The sequence below is a fragment of the Terrapene carolina genome, unplaced genomic scaffold (assembly GCF_002925995.2).
Source record: "Terrapene carolina triunguis isolate 2854851 unplaced genomic scaffold, T_m_triunguis-2.0 Scaffold374, whole genome shotgun sequence".
Lineage (NCBI taxonomy): Eukaryota > Metazoa > Chordata > Testudines > Emydidae > Terrapene > Terrapene triunguis.
In genome coordinates, this window is record NW_020664725.1 from 6311479 (window position 1) to 6330350 (window position 18872).

An 18872-nucleotide genomic window follows, 5' to 3' on the forward strand; every position below is an offset into this window, starting at 1 on the left:
CTGCTCCTCCTAAATGCTGACCCCACGTGCTCGCAGCCAGTAACAGCCACCACACTGGGGGACCTAGCTCTGGGGCCAAGAGCCCTTGGGGAGCAGGGCCCAGGAACCCAGGCCAGAACAGGCAGCTGTGGGGAGCCCCAGACCCTCCACCTGCCCTGGACAGCGTGCCCCGCTGGGCTGAGACGCAGGGTCAGGAGCTGCTCTCAGGCCCCCAGCCGCTGCTGATGGTGGCGCTGCCTTCAGAGCTGGGCACCCAGCCAGCAGCCACTGCTCTTCCCGCTATGTCTTCAGACCTGGGTGGCTGGAGAGCAGCAGCTGCTACGGGGGGGGGGGGGGGGCGATAGCCCCTGCAAGCTTCCCCCCTGCAGTGCAGCCCCTGCTCCCAGGTGATGCTTTATTAGAGAACCTTGGCATGGGGTAGCAAGTCTGTCTGCGTGGCCTGGAAAGATTTCAGTGCCCTTTTCTTGGTTTCTTTCCATCCTAGTGAGAAAGGAGTTAGTGCCAGGAGAATTATACTTAAGTGGCTGCAGTGAAGGCAGAGAGAGGGAGTCCCAATTCAGCATCTGCAGGTGTCCGCTTGATGATGATCTTGGGGGCATAAGACCTGCAAACACACTTATGGCAGTACCAGCTGCAGAGGAAGTTTACTGGCTACCAGCAGAATAAAGAAGAGCGAGAACCCAAACAGAGCAGAATTCAAAGACAGATTTTTGCAGTGCTGGTTTCATCTCCCCAAGCCTGGGGGGCAGCACCATGGCCTCAGCCTAAATTGTAGTATAAGGGAGACTGGGTGGGTTGTGCTGCTTGGAGCAGCTGAACTCTCTGGATCATAAAGAATATGGTCACACCAATGCATCCCAGCCCGATCACCACGGCGAGGATGTTGATGGCTCTTGCAGTGTCGGAGGCAGTCTTCGCTCCTGCGATATCTCTGCGTGCTAGGCACTCCTCCACCTGGGGACAGAGGCACGGGCTAATTAGGAACGACATTTTGTAAACTGCTTTCAGATCCATGTGTCTTGTACCTAATAAATTGGCTTCCCCATAACAGGTAAAATAAGAGATCTGTTTGACAGGCAGGTAAAAGAGAAACAGGACCAGATTCTGCTCGGTTATAAATTTAAAGTCGCTCCACAGATTTCACTGGAGTTACTCTGGATTTACACCAACAAAAATGAGCGCAGAAACTGACCCATCAAAGCTAAGGTCAGAGTTTTCAAAAGCAGCCCCTCATTTTTAGACATCAGTTTTTGGGCACTCAACTTGAAACCCCCTTTGGCCTCAGAGGTGCTGAGTTCCTAGGAGAGCTGTTGGGTGCTCTCTGCACCCCTAAAACTAGTCCATAAGGTATCACGCTGGGCAGACAATCAGTGGCTGTTCCTGAACATTTAGGCTTGACTGACTTGTCCAAGGCCATACAGCAGTCTGCTGCTTTCATGCCTGGAGACAGGAGCGTCGTGCTTGGGTAGGTCAGCTCTCCCTCCTGGGTCAAGATGATCCAAGTATCAGAGTGCGGGGTGGAATTTAGATTAAATCTCTTCCCTTTAACTCATTTGTGTTACAATTAGATTCTACTAGGGGATCCAAAGTCTCAGCCTCTCAAAGATACTGAGTTCATCTAGCCCAGTGGTTCTCAACCAGAGTACGTGTAACCCTGGGGGTACGCTGAGGTCTTCCAGGGCTTACATCAACCCATCTAGATATTTGCCTAGTTTTACACTAGGCTACATAAAAACCACAATCGAAGTCAGTGCAAATTAAAATTTCATACAGACCATGACTTGTTTATACGGCACACAAGTGTAAGTACAATATTTTTATACACAGATTTATTTTATAATTATGTGGTAAAAATGAGAGAGGAAGCAATTTGTCAGTAATAGTGCGCTGGGACACTTTTGTATTCTGACGTCTGGTTTTGTAAGCAAGTAGTTTAAGTGAGGTGAAACTTGGGGGGGACACAAGACAAATCAGACTCCTGAAAGGGGTACAGTAGTCTGGAAAGGTTCAGAGCCACTGCTCTAGCTCTTGGTGGTATGACCACCCCCACAATGCTGTGGGGAAGAGTAACTTTGTACTGTTCCTTACTTCTAACAGACGAATAACATTCCCACCCTCTGTCCAGAAAGCTATTTGCAACAGAGTTCTGCTGAAATAAGCCAGCAGTGCCCCGCGTCATCAGAACAGCCAGGTTGAGCAACAACTTTTATGAATGAACCATCTAACTGAAAGAAGCCCCTTATCTGGTCTATGTTATCCTCCCATACATTGGTTACTTGACTGTTTCCCCGCATACATTTTAATATCTTTTAGTGCCGGTGAGAAGGGTTTGCCGGCCTAAGAAGCAGTTGTGCAAGACTCCCCCAACTCTATTCAGTCAACATGTTTCACCTTGGGAGTAACCCACCCCCTCCTGGAGGCGAGGTTTTTTTTCCCCCCCCCCTCCCTTCAAACCGTTCCAACACACAGTGGAACAAATGAAACTTGTTCAGACCTGCTGAAGTTTCCATAAAACGCTATGTCAGCCAGTCACACCCCAATCCAGCAAAGCACAGTAGTGTCACTGAAGTCCCATTGGCTTTCACAAGGACTATATACTTGTGCTTAAGTGCTCTTCTGGATTAGGGTCTTGGAATGTGTCTACATTCGGGTTGAAGCCACCAGGGTAACTACACTAATGCAAACCCCGAGCGTACATGTGCTGCACCGATGCATTGCACTCTTGTTTCATACCATGCAGCGTGTTTACACTCGTTTACATTTGTGCAGCTGAGACCTTAATAGACCCGGCCAAAGTCTGGAACAACACAAGCAGGGTAGTGAGCTCTAGTGGCCAACAAATGAGTATTTTTTTAAAAATCAACTTTGAAAGGGTCTCCTTGCATTTAATACACAAACTAAAATGCCCCAGTGTCTGTTTAGAGATTGTCTCTCTCGTCACTGTATTTTAAACCCTCTTGCTTCCTGTTTTTGAAAGCTTTATGGGTTAGGCAGAAGCCACTGAACTCTGGGGGGTTTAGAAAGTTTTTGCTGCTCATAACAGAGCTGACATCTATTCTCAGCTGGGAGGAAAACAGAAAAGGCTGTTGGGAAAAACTGCCCAAAGCAGTGAATTCCAAGATGATGATTTTAATCAGTTTTCCGTCCTATTCCCCATCCCTCCATTCTCAGGTCCCAGTTAGCCAGCTCCTGCCAGGACCCCCCACCCACAAACTGCCTGCCCATAAGCGTATGGGGTCAGAAGCAGCAACGTCAAATCAGATTTTTCAGACTCAAGCATGTTGAGTGACTGCACCGTACAAGGCATCGAAGGCCTGGCCTTCCCCTCTAGGCCATTGCTTCAAATCTAGTCTAGGTTAGGAGCAACTATTCATGGTTACTTTGGCTGTGAACAGTCTGTGCTTGTAACCAGGAAGGTTTCGAAGCAGAGGGACTGCGAAGTTCAGCTCTGGATCTGACCATCCCCGGGGTGGGATCGATCTAGCTTTTCTTTTGTAGTCCGTCTGCCCCGTGCCTTAAAAATCGAACATCAGAGGCTCCAGAGGGGAAGCCAGAGCGGAGTGTAACTACTAATGCATTCCCACCAGCAGCTATCCGAGTATCACAATATTACTGCCAGGCTGACCTGCCTCACATGAGTGGTGCTACTCCAAGGAGGTGCAGACCATGGAACCGACACCTCCCAGTAGGCACTATCCCATGCTGATTAAAGGGAATGTCCCCAATGGCAGCATAATATGATATTTAATAGTTTAATCCAACTGCTGTGAGAGAGAGGTTATTCTGACATTGCTTTGCTTTTACATTCAATAGTCTATTCATTTTATCTACTGTTACAGGTAACAACTATGATTACAGTGAGGGGGGAGGGGGAATTCCACTTTACTTTCTACAAGCAACTTTCTCTCCTGATTGTAGGTCACACATGGCAATGGGGGGAGGGGGAGTGTTGAGCTGTCACTTGTCTAAATTAGACTTGTAAATGTTTCTTATTCTGGACACCAGGGCTCCAGGAATGCACCAAGAAAAGTCAGATGCATCATTGGGCGTGCTTGGAGCCTGTCTGAAACAAGGCTACACTTAGACTTCGCCACTACTGTGGGTAAGGAAATACAGGGCATGATATTGGAGGCAGCCGGCAACCTGCTAATGCCCAAGGAGAAGCTTACGAGATTTCTCACAGCTACATCCCTTAAGAAGAGGTACTTGCCAAGAGGAACAGATTCAGGGATCATCATCTTTGGTGCCCCTATACTAACTACAGGGGTGAAGGAGGAGCATCTACCACCTTGACTCGTTCATTGGGGCCGAGCAGACTTCTAGAACAAGTTGCTGACAGCCACCAAACCCACTTCCACGTGTACATGACCATCTTGAGCTAAGTGAGGAGTCGAATAGGAGTTCAGGACGGGGTGTATTACTTGCACTGACATGATACAGTCCTGATTTAAGAATCCTGTATTAGAGACTGGTGCTATTGTCTTGATTCTTAATGTTACCCTCTCATTGTACAGTTAAATGAGAGTTGAAAACCAGGGGCTGTGTGAAAGTATGGCTCTAAAAGGGTTACATATTGCTTAGTTCAGGGCAAGATGACTATACCTGTAAAACAAGGTTTTAAAGTCTATTTACTTTGCAGCCCTGCTGCAGGAAGTCTTTCACTCTTAGTAATCTGTGTGTGGGGTGTTTATGGGAGACTTACTGTCTTCACGTAACCCTTAAGCAAATGAAGTACATAGCTGAGCAACTCACTTAACCAGCTGTGCAAAGTCTCCGAGGTCCTTGCATAGCACTGTCAATGTGCCGCACCCCTTGCTGTTCTATTCCCGTTGGCGTAGGTAGCGTCTACACTGAAGCGTGACGGCGGTGCCTCAGGGTTTCAAGTGTAGACGAGGCTGCACAGCCAGTCAGTGGGACAAGAAGCCAGGGAGGCTAAGTTCTGAGTCTCACTCCCCAAATTAGGTAATAGAGGGGGGAAGGTTTCAGATCAGGAGCATTTGAAAATTTACACAAGTACACCTTAAATGTGGGATTTTTTGGGGGGGGGCTATGGGAGCTGAAAGCCTAATAAAGCTTTGTCTAGAGGCACAGTTGTCAGTCAGATGAAATATGATAAATGTGTCAATCTACTCTTTAACAGGGCATTATTAAAGATCAGTGTGCCCAGGAGAGACTTCAGCCTGTAAGTTGTCCTGGTAAAGTGGTGTGAACAGTCAGCCATCTGTCTAGCCACTCCAATATATGAGAGAGAAAAGACAGGCCAATTAAAGTTTTACTAGGCCCAGCTGGGTTTTTCCTTAGGAGGAACTGTCCCTTCCTTATTACTTGAAACCGTCATTCTTTTGTTAATGGGTAGCTAGTTCCTTGAATAAATGAAGCTGGCACAATTGCTTTGTTGTTAAACCTAGAATAAACAAACTTTCAATATCCAGTCACAGTTGCGTTACACTTCTGCAAAGGGATTGAGTAATGTGCTAAACCCAGAACTAAAACTTCCCCAAATCCTGGGATAGGTGAGAGCTGAACTTTCCAGCTTCCGCCTCTCTCTAGAAGACCCCTATGACGACTTTGGCTCACCTGTTGCTTGTGCGGTGGCTAAAAATGTAGAGACGGTAGACTTTGTCCAAAGATCTTTCAGAGTAGATAGACCAATGGTCTAGTTGAGGAAATCCTACCTCTAGAGTAGCCAACTCAGGTGGGAGAATTGCCTTCCTTGCTCCCCAACAGAGAGTGCACAGCCTGGCACGTTCAAATCCCAGCAGATAAAGGGGTGGGGGAGACTTCTCTCCCGCTCCCTTGGGTGATCCACCTCAAAGCATGAGATCTGAATGTTCATGTCAGAGTTTGCATAGTTACAAGCGTTCGTGTCATAAAATCACTCAGCCCTTAAAAATGGCCAACCGCAGAACTAAGGTGAATCAGTGAAAATGGTATGCCCACCTTTGTGTTACAGTGAGTTAAACTAGGAAGGAGGATTAGATTTGTAATCAGTAAATGGTGATTTCTCTGTCCAAACACAGGGGAAAAAAAATTTCCATTGATAATTGGAATTTACAGCTAGTCTAAGTGAGAGAAATGCTGCTTGAAAACTTGAGTTTGATTTAAGGACATTTACTTTGCATATTTGGACATGTGATGTTGACAGTTTGTGTTTCTGAATCAACATCTACTGTCATTGTTCGACTGCACCTGTGAAAGTTTAAAAATCAGGGGTGGGGTGGAAATCCTTAATCCATAATTTTGGGCAACCCTGACCATTTAAATAGACAAATCAGAAATTGCTTAAAAATAAACTGGTACATGTCCAAATTATTTAAAAAAAAAAAAAAAAAAAACAAGTCTGTAGACAGAACATAAATTGATACCACGCCATGTCCTAGAATGGGTTTTTTAAGGACATTAAGGGCTGTCTGCCTTTTATACGGCCTGTGGCTGAGAGAATTTAGCCAGTTTCTCCATCAAGATAAAGGTTTAGATGAGGTCTGAGAAGCAAGGATAGACCAACTGCTAAGATATACTATTTGGTATGCTAAAGCAGACCTTGGGGCAATATTCTGCATAAATTTAATGGGCCATCAGATTGGGTAGATTAGAAGAAAACCACACAAATTGTAGAGCACCAGGTTAATGATGATATATGGAACTGGCACACAGCAGCTAACAGCTCTAGCATTCTCTCTATCAGAGAGAATTTGATTTCAGCAGCCTGGAATTTCCAGACTCTAGTAACTGGAGAACAGTCTGGGGGGAGGGGCTGTCTATGTCAATTCTCAGGTGACAAGCCACTGCTGTGGGAGGGGATGAAGCTGGGATTTCTCCAAGGCTGCTCTTCCAGGACCTTTGTTGGGGGGAGGGATAGCTCAGTGGTTGGAGCATTGGCCTGCTAAACCCAGGGTTGTGAGTTCAATTCTTGAGGGAGCCACTTAGGGATCTGGGGCAAAATCAGTACTTGGTCCTGCTAGTGAAGGCAGGGGGCTGGACTAGATGAGTTCTCAAGGTCCCTTCCAGTTCTAGGAGATAAATACATTAATGGAGATATCCTATTTATATAATTCTCCACCTAGTGGGGAGCTTCAGATTTCAGACCCCATAGCTGCTCTAAGGGAAGAGGAGCAATCTCTTCCTCCTCCACTCCCATAGCAGGATGTCTTGGGAGGCTATGCTGCTGGCTGAGGAAGGAAGGAGTGCTATTCTACCTTTTCTCCAGCCTCCTGGCTGCTGCACTAGGTGCACTTGCACAGCTCCACTCCTCCCTCAGCTTTCTGGCTCTTGAGTAGGGGGTGTCTGCTACTCTATCCCTCCTGCAGTCTCCCCTTTTGGGCCTTCCTACCTAATGACTAGACTGATGCTTGTCACTTTCACGTTGACCACAGGCTTCTAAACAGCAGCAGTGAAAACTGACAAGAAGGGGGTTCATTTTCAGGATGGGCAGCTTGAGAGAACTCTGAGCTGCAGACTCCAGAGCCATCTGTCTGCAGACTCAGGATGACAATACTGCATTGATTCACACGCCATTACCAATCAGAAAGCATCCTGAATAGCAAGAAAGGGATAGCTTTAAAAAAAAAAAAAAAAAAAAAAAAACTTAGATTCTGCAGAAACTGATAGTTCTTTCCCTCTGATTTTTCAAACCCAGGTAAACAGGTAAAAAGAACCTGCCTAATGCAAGTGTTGATGAAGAGAGGTAATTGGTGGATTAACAGAACAACAAGCGCTACACCAAGAGCAAGACTAAAAATGTATCATTCAAAAAAATCAGCAGCAAAAGTTACTCATTGGGCCAAATTATGCCAGGGTGAATTTGGCCCATTTGTTCCAGTACGTGAGAAATCTGACTGATTGCACAAATGCATTCTGGGTATGTTGTTTTATCATTGAGAGACAGATCTTTAAAACTATTCGATTACAGGCTTTTCCAGTAAAACATCCCCTATTCTAAAGCGTTGCAATTTTCATGCTTAGATTTCAAAATGTGGAACTCTGGCAGGTAAATCAGCATTGTCCCCACTTTACAGATGACAAAACCAAGGCCAAACAAGAACTTAGGTGCTGCTGCTTCTGCCACTAGGTGTCCTGATTCATAGCCCAATACCGTCTCTGTTGCACCACATGTCCTAGTCATGCAAGGAAATGCTACAGCATTACACAATCGTTACTGAAAATTAAACTAGTATTGATTTATGTCCATGAAAATCAAGTCACACGAGGCTTACAATCTCTCGGCTTGTTCCCAAGAGTGCTGAGCATCTGTAACTCATATTGAAGTCAGGGGGAGATGCTGTTATTCACCAATGCTCTGGATCAGCCCCAGAAACAGCACTGCAGAAGACATTAGTAGATGTAATAAACACAGGGAAGTAAGTAATTCATTGCCATTAAGATATACCCAAGATACAGGTAATCAAATATATGGGGGAAAGCAATTGAGCAGGTGGCTTAAATACAGAGCAGAGTTGGGAAAGATGTAGATGGCAGCTCTGTGTGGTTTCATTAAGTACAGAATCAGAGTAAGATGCAAGATAAGGGAAAATTAAGGTTAACAGGCAGTCTATAATTAAGTGTCCCTACAACAGTGCTAGCAAGTTCTGAAGGTCAGTGAATGTCAAGGATTATTAGTTTCACAGTAATGAACTTGGCTGAGACATGGCATTGCTGCCTGTTGCCAGGGCCTCGAAGTGCTCAAGTCAAAGTCACTAGAAGTTGGAGGTGCTCCGCCGGATCAGAGCCTAGATATGAAACCCAGGAGGGACAGAGCAGATGTCTGTAATGAAGGGGTCATCCTGAATTGAAACTGATCTTTGTTTTGTGCACCACTCCCAGGGGGTTCTTCACCATTGTAAAAAGATGCCCTGCAGCTGCATGTTTAGCGTACGCACTAGAGATACAACTATAAGTCCTTTAAAGAGCTCCCATGGTCAATGAAATTGAACTAGCTGCATTAGGGTGAAGACTTTCCAGAGCCTTAGGGCGCTGCCCAAACCCCACAGCAGTCAGCTGAAATGGATACCATTACTCAGTGGAGATTTGCTCTCTGGGGTGAGGAGCTTACTGATGGTTTCCTGTCCTGTTAGGAGGTCTCTTTGAGGGCCAGCCCTTCAGGGGCATATGAAGGGATATTCAAGCCCATACCTTCCTCTGAGCCCAATCCTACTGTCTTTGCTCATCTAAGTACTTCTGTAGCCTCCGTTACCACCCCAGTAACTGACAGGAGGTAGGGAAGTATTTGCATTTTACAGCTGGGGAAGTGAAGGGCAGATCCCTTAAGTGCTAGATTCACAAAGGGACTTAAAATCCAACATTTAGGCCCCACCGACGTACACAAAATCCCCACTCAGCTGCTGCTTGCTCCTCTAGGAGCCTAGCGGCCCCTATGTTTCCACTGGTAGGCATGGGGACCCCACAGGAGCTGCTTGGAGCCCCTGCTCGTGCCTAAGCCCTGAAGGGATTCTCAAGCGAAGTGTTCCCTTAGCAATCTCGCTTGGGTGGCCTGCTCGGGTAGGTGTGCTGAGCATTAACCCCCCCCCCCACACACACACACAAGACAGCTGGGGGCAAGCAAGGTAGGGATTTGGGGGGGCAGGTTTGCATCTCTGGAATACCCAAGTACCCAGGGGCAAATGCCCCAATCACCAGGCTACAGTCTCACTGTCTCGCTCACTGAATACAAAGTGGAAGAGTTTCAACCACAGAGATTGAGACACCCACCCCGCAATACCCCAGAGCCGGGTGGGATGGGCATTTTCCTAGGTTCAAGTTTCTGCTCCAGATAAGGTAGCTCTGGGATTTGAAAACAGGACTCCCACATCCCAGGGGAGTGCCCTGCCCCTGGGCTATTGGCTGTATTGGGGTGCATCTGTCTGTCTCTCCTCCTCCCACACCCCGGAAAAATGGATGACCTGGTTGAGAAGGCTAATTCCAGGAGAGAGATCATGGCTGAGACTCCCCAGTGAGGTTAGACACCTCCCTGCAGCCTGTTGTCAGGTACCTAGAGACCCAGATCCATGGGAGTTAGGCACCTAAGACCCTTTGTGGATTGGGCCCTAAGCCCCACTCCTTTCCTCTGCATTTCACTCCTTGCTGGCTTCTCTGAGGGGCCTAACTCTCCCCTACAATGCGTGTGAAGCCTGGGAGACTAATTTGGGGCTCTGAATTCCACTGGGCGGCAGGACACCTTTTTTAATCTAGTCCTTAGCGACTTGCCCGAGGTGACCCAGGGAGTCTGTGGCAGAGCCAGAACTGAAGCCAGATCTCCTAAGTCCCAGCCCGGTGCCTTAAAGCCATGCCTCCTCATCTAAAACCCTGAGGTGTTATATTTGTAAGACGCTGCGTAAAACTGATTGCTGTGCTGCTTGGCAACAGTTTTATATTTCCTTTGGATCAGTCCCCATTTGCCCATGTCATCCCTGACCACTTCCAGACAGTCTAAATCATGAGGCAGACAGGAGATCAACAGCAGATTCCACCAGGTACGTGGTGGAAGAGGAGAGGGCATTGGGCCTGTGTTTGGCCAGAGATCCTCAATTCAGCCTCTCCTCTTCCACCACGTATGTGGTGGAATCTGCTGTTGATCAGGGGATTCATTGTCTAGGCAAATCTCTCACCAAGTCATTAGAGCCTCCACCTCATAGAACATCACTGACAATCTTTGCCATGCTCTAGCACCTTCCTTCCAAGCTTCTCCGAGCGCTGTACACTCAACAGTGGCTTAAACCTCGTGACATTGCTTAGTGGTTAGAAAGGGAGCAGTGCTTTACACAGGGGCAAGTTTTAGCCCAGAGCGGTGAAATAGCTGGCCTGAAATCTTCTCTCCCCCACCAACAGAAGCAGGTCCAATAAACGATATCACCTCACCTGCCGTCTCTCTAATTTGCCTAAGATTATACTGTCTGAACAACATCCTGGAGGGAGTCCCAGTCTCAGCTCTGAAAACTAGGGCCTTCCCGACATTAGCGCTATGACTTCACATTTCCACACAGTTCGTGGTCTTGTTTCCCCCCCGGCAAATAAAGCCATAACAGTGAGTTATTCAGATTCCTTCCTGCTATCCTGCCCTGTTTCCTGTGTAGAAATCTCACAATTACTGGCATGACTTGGAGCCTTTCATGAGCTTGTTCGCACACGGTGAGAAAAGAGGTTAGGCTGAGCACACAGCTGCTGCTGGCGCTTGCTATTGCGACACTGGGGAGATTTTGATTTGGCAGAGGAGTCCTGATTTTTAGGGGCCAATGGCACTTCTTTAAAAGTTTACGTCACTCGTCAATAAACAGGGCCTGAGGCCGGGGCACTACTTGTTCAGTTTAAAACCAAACTGCTGCAGGAAGCAGTTTATCCAGAGGTCTTGCCCCTGCTGTACAACTCCCCCCCCAACCCCCGGTTCCTAGCACACATTCAACTTATCACAGGTGCCAGTCCATCAAGAAGTGAGGTTTTTTACCCACGAAAGCTTATGCCCAAATAAATCTGTTAGTCTTTAAGGTGCCACCGGACTCCTTGTTATTTTACACACTGCATCACTTAGCTCAGTGGTGCTCAACCTGGGGTATGTGTATCCCTGGGGGTACGCAGAGGTCTTCCAGGGGGTACATCAACTCAGCTAGAGATTTGCCTTGTTTTACAACAGGCTACATAAAAACCACTAGCAAAGTCAGTACAAACTAAAATTTCCTACAGACTATGACTTGTTTATAATGCTCTATAAACAGAACGCTGAGATGTAAGTACAATATTTATATATCAAATGATTTGATAATCACATGGTGAAAATGAGAAAGCCAGCAACGGTTCAGTGACAGTGGGCTCGGATGCTTTTGTATTTTTTAGGTCTGATTTTGTAAGCAAGTAGTTTAAGTGGAGGTGAAACATGGGGTACGCAAGTGTGACATGGCCAGGAAGGGTTAAGCATCCTGCAGGATAAATGACCCAAATTCAACCTCTAGGGACATGTTATTACATAATGTTTGTGTTTTTGTGTGGTTATATATATATATTGTTTGAGGTTGACAGTGTAACCAAACGGTTCCTGTCTATGCTGTATTCTGTTACTTCAGAGATCAAAAGGCGATCTTAACATTTAAATGAACTGTTAATATAGTGATATCACTGTATTGATCTCTCTTTGAAATGTATAGCACTCACCTGTGAATGGTGGAAAACAGGCAAATGCCTTATGTTAGTTAATTATCAGTGATGCTTAGGAAATAGGTCCACTTCAAAGTCTTGATGATTGCCTGTTGTTGGCCTAAGGACTCTGTACTGTCAAGGGAAGGCCGGGAACTGTATAAAGGTGTCTTGGGTTCTTTATCAGATCTACTTGATGCTTTATGCAGGGGAAGCTTGAATCCTAAATCTGAGATCTCCAGTCCCACCTGGATCATCCTGAATATGAACACTGAACTAAAACCTATGGACTAACTCTGAAAGGACTTCTTGAAGCTACAAAGCTCCCCATCTCTACTATAAAACTGATCTCAGAATGGTACTCATGTCTGTATGTCTACTGATCTTTTAACCAATACTCACTCTTTTCTTTTTTAATAAATTCTAGTTTAGTTAATAAGAATTGGCTGTAAGTGTGTGTGTATATCTGGGTAAGATCTGGAATATTCATTAACCTGAGAGGTAATGTGTCCGATCCTTTGGGATTGGTAGAGCTTTCTTATATGATTAATAAGATTTTCAGTAATCCTCATCCTATTTGACTTGGGTGTCTGGGTGGAGGCCTAAGGCTAGGTTGCTTTAAGGGAACTGTTTTGGCTGCTGGGTAACCGGTGAGGTATTACAGAAGCTGTTTTGAGGCTAGCTTAGTGGATTTAAGTACTGGAATGACCAGCAGCTTTGGGTGCCCCAGTCTTTGCAGTTCACCCTAATCGAGTGACCTCAGTTGGCTCCCTGGGACCCCGGTCACAGCAAGACAAAAATCAGACTCCTGAAAGGTGTCTAGTAGGCCGGAAAGGTTGAGAGCCACTGACCTAAATTATAAGCTTTTGGGGCCAGAGACTTTTCCCCCCCTCCTCCTCCCTCCCTCGGTGCAGAGCCCCGAGTCTGTCTAGCACCGAGCACAATGGGGCCTTGGTTCATGACTAGGTCTCTTAGGCACTACCCTAATACAAACAATTAATAATAATTAGACCCAAGCCAGCTCAGTTGACAAGGTGCCTAAAAGAGCAGCAGCCCTTCTATACTAGAGTTCCCAGAGTCGATAACAATGGTGCAGATTCTTCAGTGTTATTAATGTCAGGTAATTTTGGCCAGATTTATTGAGAGCGAGAGCGAGAAAAGCTAGAACAGTGACTGAGCCCATCCGGGTTCCATGATTCAGCAGGTCCTGGAGTGGCAGAAGCTGCAGCTGGAAGAGGGAAAACTGCTCCTGCAGGGGGAGGAAGTGGAGCCCAAAAGGGCTTGTTGACCAGGAAAAGCATAACCAGTGTAGGGAGGGAAAAAAAAGCACAATGAATGGGGAGCATCAGGGCCAGCACCACAGAAGCACAGCGCCAGCACAACAGCAATACCAGCGTGAATGGGACCTCATTGCAACAGAGGAGCCAGAGACGTAATGAACATAACGGCCATACGGGGTCAGACCAAAGGTCCATCAAGCCCAGTATCCCGTCTTCTGACTGTGGCCAGTGCCAGGTGCCCCAGCGGGAATGAACAGAACAGGTAATCATCAAGTGATCCATCCCCATTGCCCATTCCCAGCTTCTGGCAAACAGAGACTAGGGACACCATCCCTGCCCATCCTGGCTAATAGCCACTGATGGACCTATTCTCCATGAACTTATCCAGTTCTTTTTTAAACCCTGTTATAGTTTTGGCCTTCACAACATCCTCTGGCAAGGAGTTCCACAGATTAACTGTGCGTTGTGTGAAAAAATACTTCCTTTTATTTGTTTTAAACCTGCTGCCTATTAATTTCATTTGGTGACACCTAGTTCTTGTGTTATGAGAAGGAGTAAATAACATTTACTTTCTCCACACCATCATGATTTTATAGACCTCTATCAGATACCCCCTTAGTCATCTCTATTCTAACCTGAAAAGTCCCAGTCTTATTAATCTCTCCTCATACGAAAGCTGTCCATACCCCTAATCATTTGTGTTGCCTTTTTCTGTACCTTTTCCCATATATCTTTTTTTTGAGATGGAGTGACCTCATCTGCACGCAGTATGCAAGATGTGGGCGTACTATGGATTTATATAGAAAATATCATATTGCATCTATCTTATCTATCCCTTTCTTAATGATTCACAACATTTTGTTTGCTTTTTTGACTGTTGCTGCACATTGGGCGGATGTTTTCAGAGAACTATCTACAATGACTCAGATCTCTTTCTTGAGTGGTAACAACTAATTTAGACCCAATCATTTTATATGTATAGTTAGGATTATGTTTTCCAGTGTGCATTACTTTGCATTTATCAACTCTGAATTTCATCTGCCATTTTGTTCCCCAGTCACCCAGTTTTGTGAGATCCCTTTGTAGCTCTTCGCATTCTGCATTGGACTTAACTATCTTGAGTAGTTTTGTATCATCTGCAAATTTTGCCACCTCACTGTTTCCCCCTTTTCCTAGATCATTTATGAATATGTTGAATAGGACTGGGCCCAGTACAGATCCCTGGGGGACACCACTATTTATCGCTTTGCAATCTAAAAACTGACCATTTATTCCTACTCTTTGTTTCCTATCTTTTAACCAGTTACCAATCCATGAGAGGACCTTCCCTCTTATCCCATGACAGAGCCTTTGGTGAGGGACCTTGTCAAAGGCTTTCTGAAAAAAATCTAAATACACTGTATCCACTGGATGCCCCTTGTCTACATGCTTGTTGACCCCCTCAAAGAATTCTAGTAGATTGGTGAGGCATGGTTTCCCTTTACAAAAACCACGTTGACTCATACCCAACAAATGGTGTTCATCTGTGTATCTGACAATTCTTTACTGTAGTTTCAACCAGTTTGCCCAGTACTGATGTTAGACTTATCGGCCTGTAAATGCCAGGATCACCTCTGGAGCCCTTTTTAAAAACTGGTGATCCAGTAAGCGGAGATAGAACATAGCGTGCTGACTCCGCATGGAGAACAGATGCTGACTTGTTGCCCCAGTTTAAGAAGGGGAATACCAATGGCTCTCACCCCCTTCGATGCCACGTAGGCAGCTCCCTCTGTGGAACATCTGCACAAAATGGCTGCTGCTCTCTGCACGCAGAAAACGAGCGTAGGAGTTTAAAAGGGTAACACAGAGAAAACAAAAAGCACCACAGGTTCACATCTACCCACCCCACAGAGGAAAAAGGGGATACAAAGTGAAGTCCCATGACTACGCTCGGATACGTGCGCCTACACTAACCTGGGACCATAAGGGGCTCAATATGGTCCGATAGCATCTTCCAGGATTCAAAGGGGTTTCTTAGGAAATTGTTGCTAATTGACATACATTATTCAATTTACACGTACAAGACAGGGAAAAGGCCTTCTCATCATGGGATGTATCAGAGCACTGTGCTGAGCACCAGGCTGTCGGGTTTCCCCCTGCGGATTGGCTTTGTCTTCCCACTCCCTTACTGGAGGTAAAAAGCCATAGCAGCCTACAGCCAAAGGGCCAGGCCAGTCTCTGAGGATTATGATCAATTTAAAGCGGCCTTGCTCCTTAAATTTGAACCGACTCCCCAGGCTGATCGGAAAAGATCTTGGGAGGGGGAGGGGTTGGGGTTCTAAAGAAGAAGGGGAGGACTTAGAAAGAGATGGCGACTCAGCTGGGGCATTACCTCTGCAAACGGGGCAAAGGCAGGGGGAGTCTCTCCCCGAGAGGAGCTGTATGAAATGGTCGGGTTGGAACAGGTTTAGGATCTGTCCCCACCATGATCTTAAAAGGTGGGTAGGGCGAGGAAGCCAAAAGACCTCAGTGCCACAGGCAGACGAGTATGTGGATACCAGGCCTGGTTCTTAAAGGAAGCCCAAGGGGATTGGCCCAAGCATGGGACCCAGGTGAGGGGAATATGCAAGTGCAGCTCAGCGAGGGGGAATGGATAATCTGGGAAAGGGGGCAGCCCCAAGCTGACTCAAAGAGTTAAAACCCTTCCGGTCTCTGGGAACAGGTCACCAGTGAACAAGCTGCCCAGGTTTCACGCGCCAGGGGGCTGGCCATGCTGCACAGCTGGCTAACATACCGACCGTCCAGCTGGAGAGCCAGCCCGAATGGCAAAGGTCTGGTGTTTACTAGGGTATTCAGCCTTGAGAGGGAGGGGAGTTCCACAGACTGTGCATCAGGCATACAATGTACATGTGACTGAATTCACTCGGCCATCTGTGCACAACTTCTCTTCTTCATGGGAACAGAAAACCCCCATCCCCAATGCAAGTTAAGGGGGAAGACATTGTAGGGGTGGAAGGACACTAGCCGGGCCCATACCCTAGTAGAACCCCCAGGGGTGAAATCACATCAAGTGCTGGAAGGGAGATAGACATGGATGAAAGCTGCCAAAGGTAGAACCATTTGCAGAGCCCTTAGCCCAGACCCCAGTAAAGATCACTCAGAACTATCAGGGGCCATTGCAATTGAGATTTCATAAAGAGGTGATTTGGCAAGCTTGGGGCAGAGCCCAGGCCTGCTGGCTGCTGCCTGGGCAAACAGAAGGCTTTGTTAGCCCACAGGAGCTAGGAGGAAGGTGGGGGCAGCTCCTCCTCACTGCTTGTTCTGAGCTGACCTGCTCTTTATACTTGCACAATGCCTGGGAAACGGGAGAAACGTGTCCGAGCGGGAAAGGGGAAGGACTTCTGCACAGGGCCCCACAATCTGCATCACATTGGCTCTGATGCACTAGGCCAGAGGCAGTGGCCCAGGGCCAAGCCACTGCCTTCCGTTACTGAGGGGTTATGCAACCAGGGATTGTTCCAGAGGACACAGAGTTCTGACCCATAAGGGGATGGGCACAGAGAGGACTCTGGCTCTGGAGAGAGCACAGGATTGCTCACCAGGAAGAAAAAGGTTTCCTCATATGACACACAGCGCTCAGGGATGAGGACGGATATCCTGAGAAGGCATACCAAGAATTGGAGGGGGGCAGGTGGATCCTTCCCAGCCCTGATTTTGGGTAACCAGAGCCCAGCAGGAATGAGGGATCTCATTCACAAAGAATGCAAAATTTGCTCACATACAAAAGTTACTCATAAAACATCTCTGTCAAGACATGCTCCAGCTGGTCTCCACAAAGCACAGTCTCAACAGAGGGGAGCTGCCGTAGAGAGATCTGCACAGAGCAACTCACATGTTCTATAACGGTAAAGTTCTGTAGCCTTTTACAATGTCCACCTGCAAGGCCATCTCACACCTGAGTGCAGCAAGCAATCTTGCATACCCTGGGGCTGCTCATCTAAGAAAGCCCTAGACATTTCAGCATCGGATTTCCCAGCCCTCCTCCATGTCTGAGCATGAGGTGCAATATTTGAACCTTCCTGCAGTTTTGGCACTCCGGGGGTTATAAAACCATCTGTCAGAATACGCAATTATTTCATCACACGCAGTTTCACCAAAATGAACAAACAGTCTAGTTCATCGATTCCCAGACAAGGGCCAAAAAGAAAACATGCAAGAGTCTCAACAAGAGAAATTTTAGAGGCCATAATGCGTGAGTCATTGAGACTGAGGCCACCTTTATGCTACAAACTTTGGGTTGAGGCAAGTTACGTGGGTCTCAAGGCCTGGCAGTCAGTACATGACTGAGGCGTGTGCATACTGGTGTTGATGTGCAGGGCATGAGGCTTAAAGGGTTTCAGGCAGTTTGGGGCCCCCCAGCCATGGAGTTTTAGCAGGGAATACATCCCCAACTCCCCTACAGCCACAGGAGTATTAGAAATACACAGAATACCACTCACTCTCAGTTCTGAGGAAGAATCCAAACTCAGAGCCCCCTCCCACCCCCTAAAGCATGCAAGCCAGCTGTGCCGCTTCAAAGGATAATTCTTAAATACCCCCAGACAGCAATGCAGTCTGCACACCAGCATGAGAGGAGGCAAAGTTTGCTGGAAACAAGAAAACGCTACTTTAAAAAATAATAATAATTATGCACTGAACTAAACCCTCCCGTGTCTTTAGAAACTAGCAGGCTCCATTTGCACCCCACCCTGAGTTAAGGGAGAGGAAAACAAACGGGAATCCTTGCCCCCAGAGCCCAAACGCAGGGAGGGAGGCTGGGGAAGCTGCAGTCTCTGCAACACCAGCATGCAGCAAAGAAACGGGTGGAGGGGAAGCGAGGGCTCCAACCCCAGGCTACCCCCGGGGCCAGGCTTACTTCTCCCTCTCCAACCCCCCGTCTTTGGGCGCTTCCCAGAGAGGAAGCGGGGGAAGTTTTCATGGGGAGCGGGTCTGGGGGGGCCCTTACCTGTCCCGAGTAGAAGACAGCGACCAGCCCCAGGGGGAGGCAGCAGCAGAGGATGTTGAAGATGGACCAGTACTTGTAGGAGGGCACGGAGTCGAGGTCGGGGATCTCCAGGCGGGCGTAGGGCAGAGAGCTGGGGGGGTCCATGGCTGGGGAGCCGGTGCGGGATCGGCAGGACGGGCAGAGAGGAGTGGCGTGGCCCCGGGCAGCGGAGAGGCAGGGAAGGCGAAGAGCTGGAGATCAAGGCGGAGGGAAGCAGCCCAACACCTCAAACCTCCCCTTGCAGCGACGCGAACAGACCCTGCTCCCGTTTCCCTACTTCGCTCTCTATCCTGTACAAGCGGTGCGGGGCCAAACCGCACCCACTTGCACAACGGGAGCGTTGCTATTGTGGCGTCACACCGGGGTTTTCCCACGCGGTGGAACCTGGGCCAGGAACCGGCCCGCTCCAGCGCAATCGGCGGAAACCCACGTGCGGGGGCTGGGCGCGTTTT

The 18872-nt window shown here is 47.5% G+C and overlaps 1 protein-coding gene across 1 annotated transcript; it reads right to left on the minus strand.

The window, feature by feature from the left end:
- Positions 1-313: 313 nt before the first annotated feature.
- On the minus strand, positions 314-18600 carry LOC112113385 (synapse differentiation-inducing gene protein 1-like). The gene is made up of 2 exons (XM_024209656.3): positions 18382-18600; positions 314-954 (listed from the first exon to the last, which is right to left on the minus strand). Exons 1-2 carry the CDS (start codon positions 18523-18525, stop codon positions 760-762), a joined length of 339 nt encoding a protein of 112 aa, XP_024065424.1. The 5' UTR covers positions 18526-18600; the 3' UTR covers positions 314-759.
- Between the last annotated feature and the right edge of the window lie 272 nt (positions 18601-18872).

Coding starts and splice junctions, on each gene's coding strand:
- LOC112113385 (XM_024209656.3), bottom strand. CDS start 18,525: ATGGACCCCCCCAGCTCTCTGCCCTACGCCCGCCTGGAGATCCCCGAC. Junction 955..18,381: donor CTGTCTTCTACTCGGGACAG/GTAAGGGCCCCC, acceptor CTCTGTCCCCAG/GTGGAGGAGTGCCTAGCACG.